Genomic DNA, 16724 nt, shown 5'->3' on the forward strand with positions numbered 1-16724 from the left:
TGTAGAAAGTTGCTAACCCAAGGAAACGTCTTACATCTGTGACATTGGATGGGGTCGGCCACTCCTTAATAGCTTTCACCTTTTCTTCATTTACTTTAATTCCATCCTTGCTCACAATGAACCCCAAGAATAACAAATTATCACTCATGAAAGTGCATTTCTTCAAATTAGCTTATAATTTATTTTCCCTTAGTGCTTTTAGGACCTCCTTAATATGTCCAATGTGCTCAGTGATAGATTTGCTGTAAATTAAAATATCATCAAAATATACCACAATAAATTTACCAGTAAAGGGATGCAGTACCTGGTTCATCAAATTCATGAATGTGCTGGGTGCGTTGGTTAGCCCAAAGGGCTTGACTAACCATTCGAATAGGCCATCTCTAGTCTTGAAGGCTGTCTTCCATTCATCTTCGGGGCGGATTCTGATCTAATGGTATCCATTCTTGAGATCGATTTTTGAGAAAACTACAGCTTTGTTAAGTTGATCTAGCATGTCGTCCAGCCTAGGAATGGGGAATTTGTAGCCAATAGTACTGCACAAGGACTCATACTGACTTGAATGTGTCACTTTTTCAATAATTCTTCTATCTTTTCCCGTAAAATTTCATTATTTTTAGAACTTATCTTGTAATGTGGGAGGTTAGGTACACTAGCTCTTGGAACAAAATCAATATGATGTTGTATGTCTCTCATGGGTGGGAGTTCATTTGGTAATTCATCTAGAACTATATCATGGAATTCATCAAGTAATCCCTGCACTTCCACTAGAATTTTATTCCCCTCCAGGGTCTCATTCATATCTTTTACAAATTCAGCATGATGATGTGTAATAGTAAGGAAATTTTTCTCATTTGTTTTTGGGGCCTTTGGAACATTCTTTTCAGCCATGGGTAACAAAGTGTAGCGTATACCCTATTTTTCAAGTTGATAGGTATTCTTCCTACCCATGTGTCTTGTATCTGTATCAAATTTCCAAGGCCTACCTAACAAAATATGGCAAGCATCCATGTTTACAATATCACAATAATCTTCATCATTATACTTACCAATAGAAAATGGTACCTTGCAGTGCTCCTCCACCCATACGCCGCCACCTTCCTTGATCTACCCAATTGTTTATGGGTTGGGATGTTTTTCAGGAAGTAATTGTAATTTTTGTATGGCATCCTTTCAAATAATATTTTCTTGATTGCCACTATCAATAATTAAATCAAATAATTTACCCTGGATAGGACATCTAGTATGGAACAATCTGTGCCTTTGAGAGGTATCCTTATTTCTTTGGGACAATATTAATTTTCTCACAACACATGTATATTCTTCATGTTTGTATAGACCTTCTTCATCTTCCCCATCAGGTCCACAATATACTTCTTCTTCAATATCTTCTTTTTCCTCCCTCTCTATCATATTAACTGCCTTTCTTCTAGGATAGTCACTAGATCTATGCCCAACCATTACATATAAAGCATTTAAAAGGAGTAGGCTTTGCATATAGATTACTGGGTTTAGGAGGGTTGGAAGGGTTACCTCGAGTAGTTCCTCCCGTAATGGCCTTAGCTATACTTTCCGAGTGAGAAGGTTGTACTACCGAGGCTGATTTGTTCCTGTCGACAGTTGCCGGTTTGTTGTCGCTCCCGCTGAACCGGTGATAATTATCACTACAGGCCTTTTTCTAGAACATTAATTCAGCTTTCAAGGCTAGGTTCCTTGCTTCATGCACACTAAGAATCATTGGATGCCAATTTTATCTTTGATAGCCGGTCTCAAACCACTCAGATAACGGGCTACCTGCTGGTTATCACTTTTAGATAATTGATTTCTTTAAGATAATTTTAAAAATTCAGATGTATATTCATTAACACTCTGGGAACCCTGCGCACACTGTTGATATGATTCAAACATATACTGTTCATAATCTAGGGGTAAAAATCTACCTCTTATAAGCTATTTCCTGCGCCTCTAGCTTCGAACAGGACCCCTTCCTTCTCTGATTCAGGTCTCTCTCATGCATTCCCACCAAACAGATGCGCCTCCCTTTAACCAGAAAGCTACCAATTTTACCCTTCGTTCTTCTGGTATCTCCAAGTACTCGAAGAAACGATTGACTTCTGTGGTCCAATCTAGAAGTCCCTCTATACCAAGATCCCCACTAAAAGTAGGAAAATCTACTTTGAGTTTAAATTCATCATTATTCTGGTGAGGATTGAAATTACCTGGGTTGCGCCAATTCCTGCCATTTCTACCATTGCCGAGAATAACTGGAGCAACACTAAACTCTAACTCATCGTCACTTTCATCATCGAAAACTGGATACCGGGATGCAGTGTTGATGGGTGGTCTGTCGTGATCGTTCCCTTCGATTGGATGTGGATTTTCCAAGTTCCGTGGAACAACCTCCCGTAACAAGGTCCGCAGTTGTTCAACCATCTCTACCAACTGCTATTCGATGTTACATGTAGTCGTGCGCTGCTCTTCGATTGTTCTCCAAATAGCTTGTCACCCTTGATCTCCGTCACGGGGTGGGTTGCAACTGCTACCGTCTTGGTTGGCCATTTGACTGGGTGAACTCCCTGCTCTGATACCACCTGACGCAGCATGGAAGCAATGAAAAATCGGGCTGGCTATGCAAGCACCGGGCGACACCAGCTTCTAGCGAAGCTAAACGTAAATCTCTAGAGGAGAGAGAAAAGGTGGCGAAAAATTGAAGTTTCTATTAGCTTAGAAAATGACAATATTTATAATACATTTGAAAATTGTAGAATAACTAGGAAAGATAAATTGTGATAGATCTCTAATTTGCTAGGATCGAACTCTTCTTGATCTTGATCTTTGTCTTGATAGGATCGAACACTCTTGGGCTTGATCTCCACCATCCGATCTCCTTGGGTGCATGAATTATCCTGTCTTCTTGGAATTACCTTGGATCTTGAACTTCCTTGAGTCTTGGATCTTGATGTATCTTGAATTCTTGAATTATCTTGGATTATTGAATTCTTGCTTTATCTTGAATTCTTGAATTCTTGATGGATCTTGAATTCTTGAATTATCCTTATCCTGCAAGATCTCTTATCCCATGAACTGCCGCCCATATGGTGATATGGGCCTCCATGAAGCGATGGGCCTCCATCAGAGAGCACAAGTGCGAGTGTGAGAGAGAGGCAACTTTGTGAGAGAGAGAGAGAGAGAGAGAATTTGGACATATTTAGGGAACCTATATTTAGGGATGACAATTCATGATTTAGTCATTTGGTTGGCTTCTTTCTCTCTCGAAAAAAAGTAATTTGCTTGATATACATACTTTGAAAGAATGATCGGGTAGCAATGGAAATAGGATTTGGTCAGAGAGAAATTGACTAAGCTGAAACCACAAAATAGAGACTTTTAGCATTAGCCTATGTAACGACTAACCTATCGAATGATTATTGTAGTTGCTTACTTGAACATAGATTATTGTTAAGCAAAACTCGAACATAATTCTGTTAATGTATCAATTAACAGAATATAATTCTGTGTTTTGGCCAATGACCAACTGGAGCAAGACAGGCTGCAGACATGCCAGAGTTGCACAATAAAACTCACCCATGATCCTGAGATCCCCATCCATCTCAAAATTTCTACGTCATGTTCCCAATGACCATATCTGGCCAGAATTGGTTAATTTGTTTATTTATGGTTTATGGGTTGATGATCCTTTCGCTTGAGACAAATATGGAAATAATTATTAACATTTTATTAGAATAGAAAATAGGAATTAGGTTCTAACAGCATGAACAATGAAGTAGTGGAATGGAGGTGTGTTGAGAGACAAGGGGATCTCGAAGGCAGGCAATCCAGGGCAGAAGAAGAGGAGGAAGAGGCAAGCTGTCTGTCGTTCTAACTCAAATTTTGGGCCTTGGGTTTTTTGAAGCCTTTTGAGTTTCGAGTTTGGCTGTCTTTGATGCCCTTTTTGTTTCCTCTTCCGATTTTGTGGGGGTTTTTAGCAGTGCTCTTGGTCTATCTTGACATTGTTGTCATTGATGGTTTGTTTTTCACTAGTAGAATGTTTTTGTTCTAGACCCTTGAGTGATCCTTGGGCTTTGATCCATTTGTTTTATCCTCTTCCCCCCTCCGCCGGTTTTCTTTCTCTTTTTATTTTAATAAAATTTTCTTTTATTCCTAAAAAAATGATAGGGTGTGTTGAGAAGAAACTAAGTTTATCCACAAACTATTTCTCTCCCAAAAATAAAAACTTGTAGATATTCAGCTATCACAATTCCAAACAAGATATCAACAAAAACAATCATAAGCCAAGCAAAGAGAGACACACACGATATTTAACATGGAAAACCCCTCCAATGTGAAGGGTAAAAACCACGGGGCCAAGGAGACCCAACCAAAAATCTCCACTAATAACTTGAGGTAGCAATTACAGCAACTCAAACACCACAATATGCTCACAAACATAGAGCAAATACAGATTCTCAAACATACAAACGAGAATACCAAAAGCGGTGAAAAAACAGTCAGAAAAACTCACAAACGCGGCTATTGTTCAGGCCACAATATGGAGACCTTCACTACTCCAAATCAGATCTCCACCGTTCTGATCGTAGGTCTATGAGTTTCGAACAATCCCACCAAATTTCAGCCAAATCGATCCACAAATGACCCTTGGTCAGAATAATTGATGAAGACTGCCGCAAAATGTTTTCTTTTCCCGAACAACTACGAGTTGCTTCTGTTCGACCTCAAATAACCGGTGATTCAGAGATCCAATCAAAGATCCGACCGTTCAGAATAAAGAAACATGAGTTATTCACTTACTATCGAAATTTATGCTCGATCGGACGGTAGATCGGAAAGTTCCGGCCGTTTGATGAACTCTGTGCACTGAGAAATCTGCACAGTATTTCGATTTCTCTCTTTTCCTCACTCTCTTCAACACGCCGCACGCAAAAGAAAATCTAACCCTAGTTTTTGTTTTTTTTTTTTTTTTGAAAAAAAATAGTTGGCTGAAGGAGAGTGGGCTATAATATGGGTCGATATCCCCCATAATGGGCTGGGCCCAACAGGGTGGGCCATAGCTTAATGCCTTTGCATGAATTAGAATCAGCTCCTCACTTAGGGTGCCTCACAACGACCTCACAGGCACATTTCATCGTGCATTGGGAACATCTCCGTAAATAATAACATACAAGTATGGGAGATATTCCCAATGCACGTTGGGATTTGCTTATGAGGTCGGTGTGAGAAGCAGATCCAGCCTCCCATTGCATTTGTTTCATGTGGGGTTTTTGATGGGAGGCTCGGGCTAGGGTAAGGCTTCTTTTTGTTCTTGAAAGAAGTTTTTGTGATTATTCTGGGTTTGGTGAATGTTGGTTGGGTGTGATTTCTTTTAGAATTGTTCGAAAGGGCTACATAATCAAGGTATATAGCCCATCCCCAAACTCATAGCCCCCTAACCCATGTGTAGGCAGGATTTGATCCCAAGTCTACTACCACATGATCAGCATGAGACCATATCAACCAGGTGGTCAGAATTGATTTTGAATCCGATGTGGGAAATAAAAGTACATGGGTAAATGCACTTATCCGGATAAATCTTTCCTAGGAAACAATTACCTGGATAAGTGTATTTACCCAGATAAGTAACTTACCGGAAATAATCAATATTTTATTAGGTTAGAAAATTGGAATAGGTTCCAACACCAAGAACAATATAAAGTAGATGGAACGGTTGTGTTGGGAGACAAGGAGATGGTATACCAGTAAATAATGAATAAGCTACTATATACATACTGATCATACAGAAGTGTTCATCACATAGGCACATGAATGAAGGAAATAAATAAGTTTGGGACTTGAGAATTAATTTGTAAGCCAAAAATGTCACTGAACATTGGAGCAACCAGACTGATATCACATAGTTGTTATGCATACATGTTGATTCCAAGCCAACAAGATTCTCCTTGTCCCTCTCTCATTGTCTTCCTATGTGTTTCTATAAATAAGATCGATCAACCAAAATAAGGGTCTGTAGAGAACCATCCTTCCTCTAATCTGGAGTGTTCCTCTCTAAAGAATCGTTATCATCTAATCTGAAGAAAAAGATGACAGATTCTATCTCAATTCATGAGAATCGTTATAATGTTCGCTCCATTAGCATGCCCTCCCGATCTCATCCAACTGCTACAAGTATTGAAGAAGAGCTGAGAAGGATTAGAGCCTTAGAGTTGTCGACAGTACTAGGATCCCCATTGAAGGCAGAATCAATCTGTATTGCTTTGTTGGGTCTTGTTGAGTTGTACAAATGTGTAGAGAATTTTCTTTAGATGCCACAAACACAGTAGATCCAGGTCCACCATCAAGGCTCTGTTGTTCTTGTCCACACCGTGTCAAAGCCAAAGGTCGGTAGATGGAGTTTGGTGCCCAAGTTGATGCAGAGGGGGGGAGTAGTAGCTTCTGAAAACCAAGTAGATGTGAGTATGAATGAGGTGGAATCTGTTGATGTTGCACTTTTCTCCTTGTCTCGTTGCAATCCAAGCAAAGACGCTGAGGTTGATAGTTCACAACTAGCACAAAAGAGTTGAAGGATCTGGAGGTTAGCCTTGAAACCCTTGAAGAAAGATTGAGCTCCCTTTTTAGGAGCCTGATTCAGAGCAGAGTTTCTTTACTTAACACCCTCACCAATTGAAGAATCTCCAACAGTTTTGATTAATCAAACCCAACATGGGTGATCACAAATTTGTAGTGTACGTTTGTACATTATACATGAATCCAAATGTATAGATTGTAATTTTATACAAGATGAAATTGATAATGAATCAATCAACTGACGTTCTTATAATTATTTATCCAAAATTATTGGATATCGGTTCCCTTGACTAAAAAGTTTATTAGAATAGTATACTAGTCCTTTAACAAAGAATATGCAAATATTTACCAAAGTCCCACTTATCAGAGCTCATCATTAAACTGATACCAGTTTCATTTGGATTCATATGTGGCATAGTATGGAAATGAAACACGTTGAGAAAAACTTCAAAGAAAAGAGCAAAAGTTGAACTATCAGGAAGATGAATTATTAACTTGATAATTAAGAGAAAATTCAATATCAAAAACTGTCTTAGCCTTCCCCTAAATACTCTTTATATAGGCATACACCCTTATAACTCTTATTCCTAATATGAAAACATTTGATAATAGAATCCTACTAAAATTCATCAAAAAGAAAGTCTTAATTGAGCAATCCTAATTTAAGAAAAACACTCCATAATAGAATCCACTAAAAACCCTTTAAAAGGAAAGTCCTAATTGAACATAAATTCAAAATCTCAATATAATGCTAACTTGGTAAAAATGAACTAAAGTAGAAACTCTACGATGGTGTCAACTTGGGAAAAACGAACTAAGATAGAAATTCTATAACGATGCTATTTTGGTAAATATTTACTAAGCTGGGCCAGTGGCGTCATCTCTGCTTCTTATGTGTCTTGGAATAGTCCCAACTTGCATAGAACTTATTGGCCTTCTCCTATACTACATCATCTTCCCCGGGCTGGAGATAATCTGCCACTGGATTCAAATCATCATTTGACTGATCGCCAACATAAGGTACCAAGTGTTTGACATCATACCCATATACATCGTGTGGGTATGTATATGGTTGGATAGCTTTAGTCTATAAGCATTTTCATTGATGACTTCGACTATCTTTCATAGTCCAACCTTTCTTGGTGCCAACTTTCCATGTTTCCCAACCAGTAGGTGTTCCTCTGTTAAAATAGCTCAAACATAGTCTCTCGCATCAAATACTACTTTCCTCCCTAAGATGGGTCTTTGAAAACCAACTTTGTAAATGTTTAATCAGTTGGTCCGAATCCCATACTGCATCAATATGTCTGTTTCACAATGATTTCTTTTAGGGTGAATTTCTTAAACTACCCTTATGATTTAGTTAATTGACTAAGTGAACCCTTACTATTTGAAAATTGACTAATGTTACCCTTATTGTTTTTGACAATTGACTAATACTTCTATTATCGTTAATGTTTCATCATAAACCATTCAAATGAGCATTACGTGACTGTTATAACTTCTAAAAATACCCAATTTACTCTTGTTATAAATTCTAGCACCGACACCAACATTTTTGAAACCATCACCTTTCAAAGCCTTCCACATATGAGGAACTAACGAAAGAGGGAGACGAAAGGTGGCAAAAAGGGAAGTACCAAATTCGTGGTGGCGAAACATTGCCACTCATTTTTCATGAGCTCCGATTTTAGAGAGCTCTGATCGAACCACCACCACTCATTTTCCATTTGTGGAAGATCACTCATATTGACCCTATCCCCGCCTTGACAAGGTGAGGATCTGGTGCTAGAAGAGGATGATTAGCAATGAGCACCGTCAAGGATGATTAGCAATGAGCAGCAATGAGCACCACCCGCTCGCCATGTCGAAAGTAGAGGGTGGAAACCAGTAATATGAAGTAAAATGCGTTGATTCTCTCAAACCCATCTTTCATTTCCCTGCAATCTCTTAACATTTTCAAGTAAACATAAAAAAGGTAGAAAAAGAAATTTGTTAGGGCAGAGACAAGGGATAGAGGGATTTGGCATGTCGGTGGTTAACAGTATCTATCCCTTACTACACCGTAGGTGCACCATAGGCAGACGCGTAGTAGCGTTTGTTGTGATGCTTTAGAAGCAACATATTTTGGAGCTTGGAAAACAGAAAAAGAAAGAAAAAAGCTTCTGGGTTTTGGCAGGGTGTCGATATCTGGTGAAGGATCTTGTCTCATCTTGATCTTAAATACGGGATTCCAGCTAAATCCGTGAAGCAAAGTGTCTGAGAGTTTAAAAGGTTAAATAGATAGTTTGACTTTTTTTTGTTGTAATCTTCGACTTCCCTTTGCTCTCCTTTTTTTTGGCTTGAAAATGGGAAAATAGTCTTTTTTTGTCCTTTTGTTAACGAATATTAAGGGGTGCTAATGGTAAGGAAAGTGTTAGTCAATTGTCAAAAACAATAGAGGTAGCATTAGTCAATTTTCAAACAGTAAGGGTACATTTAATCAATTACCTAAATCATAAAGGTAGTTTAAAAAATTTACACTTTCTTTTTATTTTATGTAAATTGGACTATAAAAACCAAATGAAAGATGGAAGTGCATAATATGAGTAAGGGGACTTTAAACTTAACCAACCTGCCTAGCCCCAATTGAGCCCACTCGAGCCTACGGAAGCATGGGCTTGGGTTGGGCCAGTTGGCAAAGTCGGTTCTTTGATCTAAAATTAAGGGTAGGACAAGTCCAAAGACCCTATCTAAGGGTTGGGCCGGGTTTGGTCCTAAATCTAGACCAATACAGTTAAAGTTGAATCATTAATTAATAGAGCTAAGAGGAGAAAAATCTAGCTAGCATTCGGTCCACTCAAACCATTCTTTATTTCTGTTTAATGCCAAGTAAATTTGTTGGATTTCTAGTAAATTTTTGTTGGCTATAGATGTCTATTTTCTGTTGGGTTGTAGGTAATTTTATTTCTATGATAAAACAATGCCTCAATGAGAAATTGTAACTAGCTAAGTTGATGAACCTCCAAGAAATCTTCTATGAGACAACAGTAAATTGGATTGAGAGAGACAAATATGGAGCATATTTTTTTTGCATGTAATGTGCATTCTATGCAAAAAAAAAAAAAAAAAAAAAAGAAAATCCTTATTACTTTTAGTCATCATTTGCTTGCTGGTATATCGCTCATGGGGGTTAAATTGGTCAACTGGGTAATTAACCAACTTCTCCCTATTGTCATGCCACTATAATGGGTCTCATTAGGGGTGAGCATTCGGTTTTTTTGGTTCAAAACCGAATCAAAACTGAAATATGTAAAAACCGATTAAACCGAACCAAATTTTTTTCGGTTATTTTGGATATTTCGGTAAAAACCAAAATTAAGTCAAGCCTTTCATGTTCTATTAAAAACAGAGAAGAAGAAGAAGAAGAAGAAGAAGAAGAAGAAGAAGAAGAGAAGAGAGAGAGAGAGAGAGAGAGAGAGAGAGAGAGAGGGAGAAAGGAGATCCACCATCGCAGCTGGAAGTCGAAGCAGCGGCGGTAGTGATCTCAGTTGACCAGGAACAAGGGAAGGTGGAAGAAGGGGATGAAAAGGAAGAAAGAAAAAAGGAAAGAGGAAAGAGAGAGAGAGAGGAAGAGATGTCGGGGATCGTTTGTTGCCGCCGATACTTCTCTACTCCACTAGTGATGACTGTGAAGAAGTGAGAGAATCAAATCAGCATTAGTTGGGAGTTCTAAGGGAGGGAAAATGAGAGGCTGAGAGAGTTGGAGAGACTGAGAGCTTAGTCTTTAGAGTTTAGAGAGAAACTAGAGAGACTGAGAGAGTAAAAAAGACAAAGAGAGAGAGACAATTGAATTTTGCTTGTCTTTCACTCTTTAGAGAGAAACTAGACTCCCACACCATCCAATGCCCAATAGAGAGAGGAGTCTTTAGTTGTCTTTTAGTCTTTCGACTTTTGCTTTCTTTACTTGTCTATCACTCTTTTCAGTTTTACTTTTTTTAGAAACTTGGCATTAAATGAAGTAATGATGTATATTGCATGATATATAAAAAATTAATATAAAATTATAAATTTTAATATAAATAATATTAAAAATATATAGTTATAAAATTAAATCGGTTTTTTTGATTAACTCATTTATCAACTGTAATAACCAAAACCAAAAATCAAAATACAAAATAACCGAATAATAAAACAGAAACCGACTGAAAAACTAATTAGACCAAACTGATTAAACCGAAACTGAAATTTCAGTTCTGTTTTTTGGTTTTAACCGAATTATGCTCACCCCTAGGTCTCATGGAAGACATATTTTTTTTTGGAGAGTATCGGTTACCCACCTGATACCCTCTTGAAGGGTGGTTAAGCAACTTACCCACCTGAAAATATTAAACTTCTCCTGCTTCTGTCTTTAGCTGGATAAGTAGAAGCGCGACTGAACGCTGGCACCAAAAAGTTACTTGGGCAATTTTAATTTGCAACACAAAATTCGCATTCTACAATATTTGCGATTTAGGCTCCATTTGGAAAGAGAAAAAATACAAATATGCAGAGTGCAAAATCATATAATTTTTATTATTTTATATGTATTTATACTGTACATATTTGTATTTATACTCCACTCAAACTCAGCCTTAAAATTTGTTCGGCTTTTGAATAAGGAGGTCTATCACTACAAAAAAGATGAAACTGAGTTGAGGGATGGCAATTCATGATTTGAGCCATGTGGTTGGCCTACCTACTTGGTTTTTCCAGGTTGAATGGTCCGGTCGCATTGGAAATGGTTATTTTATCATAAAGAAATTACTTCAGCTGACCTTCCTTCTTAAACTACGAAATGGAGACTTCAACCCTTAAAATTTTGACTGACTTACAAAATGACAATACATGTATGTCCGAAGATCATTACAAATGAGTAGTTATTTAGTTGAATAGATTATATATATTCTGAATCGCAATTTATACATAATTTTGTTGTAGCTAGCATCCATTACTGCATATATAGGTCCTAACTGATCATGGGTCTAATTGTATGTTGAAGTTTTCTTTTATGTTTTGGTCAATGACCATATGAACCAAGACAAGCTAAACACATGCCAGACTTGCACAATCAAACCCATGATCTTGATTCCATTTATCTCAATGCTTTCGGATCTTGTTTCCCATTTGGCCAAAATTGCTTAATTTAATTTTTCATTGTTGTTGATGGTCGACTGGTCCTCTTGGTTGAGACAAATATAGAAAGCGACATTTTGTGAGATTGGGAAATTAATGGCATTAAGTCGATATAAACAGCAAAAATAATAAAGTAGCTAGGAACGGTGGAGTGTTGGGAGACAAGGGGATGGTATACAAGTTAATAATAAGCCTACTGTGCATATAGAACTGTCCTTCAATCACGTACCCACATGAATGAATGAAATAAAATAAGGTTGAAACTTGGGAATTGTTAGCCAGAAATATGACATGCGTACTGATATCACATGCTCGTTATATGGACATTATGATTCCAATTCAGAATGATTCTCCTTGTCTCTCCTCTTATAATCCTTGTATGTGTTTCTATAAATAGTTCAAAGGGTCTAGAGAGAAACATCAATCCTTTCCCCAATCTAAGGAGCTTCTCTCTAAAGAACTTCTACGCAAGTCGATCTGTTGCCGAGAAAGAAGTAAAAGATGGCTGATTCTTTGCAACAACTGAAAGTCGTTGCCATGTTCGCTCCATTAGCATGCCCTCCCGGTCCCATCCTACTGCAATCAACATTGAAGAAGAGCTTAACAGGCTTAGAGCCTTAGAGTCTTTGTCATCAACAGCACAATCAGGATCTCCATTGAAGGAAGAGTCGATCAGTGTTGCACTATTGGGTCTTGTTGAGTTGTACAAATGTGTGGAGGCTTTTCTTCAGATGCCCCAAACACAGCAGACCTTGGTCCACCATCAACTGGAAGGATTGGTGGATGAGTTGATAGAGGGATCTGTCACATTGCTGGATATAGGGGGCACTACAAAGGACATTTTGCTTGTAATGAAGGAAAATGTCCTTGATCTTCACTCGGCACTTCGCAGAAGAAAATTTGAGGAGATGCTGGGGAGCAAGATCGCAAAATATATTTCCCTCAAGAAAAGGGTGGAGAAGGATGTTAGCAGCTGCCTTAAAATGCTGAAACGTCTGGAAGAGAAGTGTGTAGCCTGGCCTCTCTTAGATCTTGATCATGACTCAGCAATGGTGGTTAGGATCTTAAGAGAAGTCAGCAGTATTGCAATTCCTGTCTTCCGGGATATCTTGTCATTCTTGTCAACGCCCATGTCAAAACCAAAGGTCGGTAGGTGACATTTGGTGTCAAAGCTGATGCACAGAGGAGTAGTAGCTTGTGACAGACATTAGGAGAGCATGAATGAGGTGGAATCTGTTGATGTTGTACTCTTCACCTTGTCTCGTTGCAATCCAAGCAAAGATGCTGAGGTTGAAGGTTCACAAATGGCAGAGAAAAGGTTGAAGGATCTGGAAGTTAGCCTTGAAAGCCTTGAAGAAGGATTGGACTTCCTTTTTAGGCGTCTGATACAGACCAGAGTTTCTCTACTCAACATCCTCACCAGCTAAAGACTTTTAACTGTTTTGACCACTCAAAATTAATATGGGCAACCACATTTTTAGGATTTGCTTATGTAATTACAGTATACAAGAATGGAACTGTACAGATTACAATTTTATACATGATAAAGAGGATAATAGTTTTACTCACATTTTTCTTGTTATTCTTTACCGTCCAAATTTTGGGTTATTGATTCTCTTGAGAAATAGGTTTATTACAATTGATCTAATCCTTTAGCAAAGGCAATACAAATATTCGCCAATACTCACACAAATCAGACCTCATTGTGGTGGATACAAGTTTCATTTCTTATTGGATGCAATCCTTTTGCATGGTAGAAGTTTGTGTTATTCAAATCCCAGAAGTACAGTTACGAATGGAACCCAAAAATGAAAGAAAAATAGAGATAAAGAGAAGCAAGCAAAGGCAACACACAAATTTATGTGGTTCGTTTTATAGCCTACGTCCATGGACGAAGGAGCAGAAATCCACAATGTAATCTATAATGGAAAGGAATATAAAGCCTTGTACTCACAACTACCTCACTCAGAGAAAACGTTAAACTGCAAATATACCAAAAGTCTCACTCTTTTCTCACAAAACAAAGACAAAGTATACAAGAAGAAAACCCCCAATTGAGCCCGCTCGAGCCTACGGAAGCATGGGATAGGGTTGGGCCAGTTGGTAAATGTTTGCGATTCTTCAATGTTTGCAATTTAGGCTCTATTTGGAAAGAGCAAAAATACAAATATATAGAGCGCAAAACCACGTATTTTGTATTATTTTTATATATTTATACTGTACATATTTGTATTATACTCCTTCCAAACTGAGCCTTCAATTTATTTTGGCTTTTCAATAAGGAGGTCTATCACTACAAAAGGGATGAAACTGAGTTGAGGGATGGCAATTCATGATATGAGTCATGTGGTTGGCCTACCTACTTGGTCTTTCCAGGTTGAATGATCCGGTCGCATTGCAAATGGACATTTTGTAATAAAGAGATTACTTCAGCTGACCTTCTTCTTAAACTACGAAATGGTGACTTCAACCCTTCAAATTTTGACTAACTTACAAAATGACAATACATGTATGTCCAAAGATCATTACAAATGAGTAGATATTTAGTTGAATAGATTATATATATTCTGAATCGCAATTTATACATAATTTTATTATAGTTTGCATCCATTACTGCATATATAGGTCCTAATTAATCATGGGTCTAATTGTATGTTGAAGTTTTCTTCTATGTTTTGGCCAATGACCATATGGACCAAGACAAGCTAAAGACATGCCAGACTTGCACTATCAATCTCACCCATGATCTTGATTCCATTTATCTCAAAGCTTTCGGATCTTGTTTCCCATGTGGCCAAAGTTGTTTAATTTAATTGTTCATTGTTGTTGATGGCCTACTGGTCCTCTAGGTTGAGACAAATATATAGAAAGCCACATTTTGTGAGATTGGGAAATTAATGGCATTAAGTCGATCCCAACAGCAAGAATAATAAAGTAGCTGGGAATGGTGGAGTGTTGGGAGACAAGGGGGTGGTTTACCAGTTAATAATATGCTTACTGTGCGTATAGAAGTGTCCTTCAATCATGTAGTTACATGAATGAATGAAATAAAATAAGGTTGAAACTTCGGAATTGTAAGCCAGAAATGTGACATGCGTACTGATATCACATGCTCTTTATATGGACATGATGATTCCAAGTCAGAAAGATTCTTCTTGTCTCTCCTCTTATTATCCTTGTATGTGTTTCTATAAATAGTTCAAAGGGTCTAGAGAGAAACATCAATCGTTTCTCCAATCTAAAGAGCTTCTCTCTGAAAGATATCTGCGCAGTCAATCTGTTGCAGAGAAAGAAGTAAAAGATGGCTGATGCTACTGCAATAGCCGAAAGTCGTTATCATGTTCGCTCCATTAGCATGCCCTCCCGATCCCATCCTACTGCTACCAATATTGAAGAAGTGCTTAACAGGCTTAGAGCCTTAGAGTCTTTGTCAACAGCACAATCAGGATCTCCATTGAAGGAAGAGACTATCAATGTTGCACTATTGGGTCTTGTTGAGTTGTACAAATGTGTGGAGTCTTTTCTTCAGATGCCCCAAACACAGCAGACCTTAGTCCAACACCAACTGGAAGCATTGGTGGATGAGTTGATAGAGGGATCAGTCACATTGCTGGATATAGGCGGCACTACAAAGGACATTTTGCTTGAATTGAAGGAAAATGTCCTTGATCTTCACTCAGCACTTCGCAGAAGAAAATTTGAGGAGATGCTGGGTAACAAGATTGCAACATACATTTCCTTCAAGAGAAGGGTGAAGAAGGATGTTAACAGAAGCCTTAAAATGTTGAAACGTTTGGAAGAGAAGTGTGTAGCCTGTCCTCTCTTAGATCTTGATCATGACTCAGCAGTGGTGGTTAGGGTCTTAAGAGAAGTAAACAATGTTGCAATTTCGGTCTTCCGGGATATCTTGTCATTCTTGTCAATGCCGGCATCAAAGCCAAAGTTCGGTAGATGGCATTTGGTGTCAAAGCTGATACACAGAGGAGTAGTAGCTTGTGACAGACATGAGGAGAGCATGAATGAGGTGGAATCTGTTGATGTTGCACTCTTCGCCTTGGCTCGCTGCAATCCAAGCAAAGATTCCGAGGTTGAAAGTTCACAAATGGCAGAGAAAAGGTTGAAGGATCTGGAAGTTAGCCTTGAAAGCCTCGAAGAAGGATTGGACTTCCTTTTTAGGCGTCTGATACAGACCAGAGTTTCTCTGCTCAACATCCTCACCAACTGAAGATTTTTAACTGTTTTGACCACTCAAAATTAATATGGGCAACCACATTTTTAGGATTTGCTTATGTAATTACAGTATACAAGAATGGAAATGTACAGATTACAATTTTATACATGATAAAGAGGATAATAGTTTTATTCACATTTTTCTTGTTATTCTTTACCGTCCAAATTTTGGGTTATTGATTCTCTTGAGAAATAGGTTTATTACAATTGATCTAATCCTTTAGCAAAGACAATGCAAATATTCGCCAATACTCACACAAATCAGACCTCATTTTGGTGGATACAAGTTTCATTTATTATTGGATGCATTCCTTTTGCATGGCAGAAGTTTATGTTATTCAAAACCCAGAATTACAGATACGAATGACACCAAAAAATGAAAGAAAAATAGAGATAAAGAGAAGCAAGCAAAGGCAACACACAAATTTATGTGGTTTGTTTTATAGCCTACGTCCATGGACGAAGGAGCAGAAATCCACAATGTAATCTATAATGGAAAGGAATATAAAGCCTTGTACTCACAACTACCTCACTCAGAGAAAACGTTAAACTGCAAATATACCCAAAGTCTCACTCTTTTCTCACAAAACAAAGAGAAAGTATACAAGAAGAAAACCCCCAAAATATATAACTCTTTGTATTCAATTAGGACCCATAAATTGAATATGGATCAGGTCCATACCACCATGGGGGTTCTGCCCTTGCACCCTCAATGTTGATTTGCGGTGGAAGTGTAGGGTTTGGGCCAAGTGGCCTATGCT

At 38.0% G+C, this 16724-nt stretch overlaps 2 protein-coding genes across 2 annotated transcripts; both read left to right on the forward strand.

Annotated features, from left to right (window-relative positions):
• The first annotated feature begins 12287 nt into the window (after positions 1-12287).
• LOC148844075 (uncharacterized) lies at positions 12288-12890 on the forward strand. Its single transcript, XM_088959491.1, has one exon. It carries the CDS (start codon positions 12288-12290, stop codon positions 12888-12890), a length of 603 nt encoding a protein of 200 aa, XP_088815617.1.
• Positions 12891-15006: 2116 nt separating this feature from the next.
• On the forward strand, positions 15007-15958 carry LOC148844076 (uncharacterized). The gene has a single exon (XM_088959492.1). The coding sequence runs from the start codon at positions 15035-15037 to the stop codon at positions 15956-15958; it is 924 nt and encodes a 307-aa protein (XP_088815618.1). The 5' UTR covers positions 15007-15034.
• The last annotated feature ends 766 nt before the right edge of the window (positions 15959-16724 follow it).

This window comes from Nelumbo lutea, chromosome 8, assembly GCF_056320005.1.
Source record: "Nelumbo lutea isolate HS-2025 chromosome 8, American lotus-T2T, whole genome shotgun sequence".
Classification (NCBI taxonomy): Eukaryota; Viridiplantae; Streptophyta; class Magnoliopsida; order Proteales; family Nelumbonaceae; genus Nelumbo; species Nelumbo lutea.

What these genes read in the sequence shown, in the direction of transcription:
- LOC148844076 (XM_088959492.1), top strand. Translation starts at nt 15,035, where the DNA reads ATGGCTGATGCTACTGCAATAGCCGAAAGTCGTTATCATGTTCGCTCC.
- LOC148844075 (XM_088959491.1), top strand. Translation starts at nt 12,288, where the DNA reads ATGCCCTCCCGGTCCCATCCTACTGCAATCAACATTGAAGAAGAGCTT.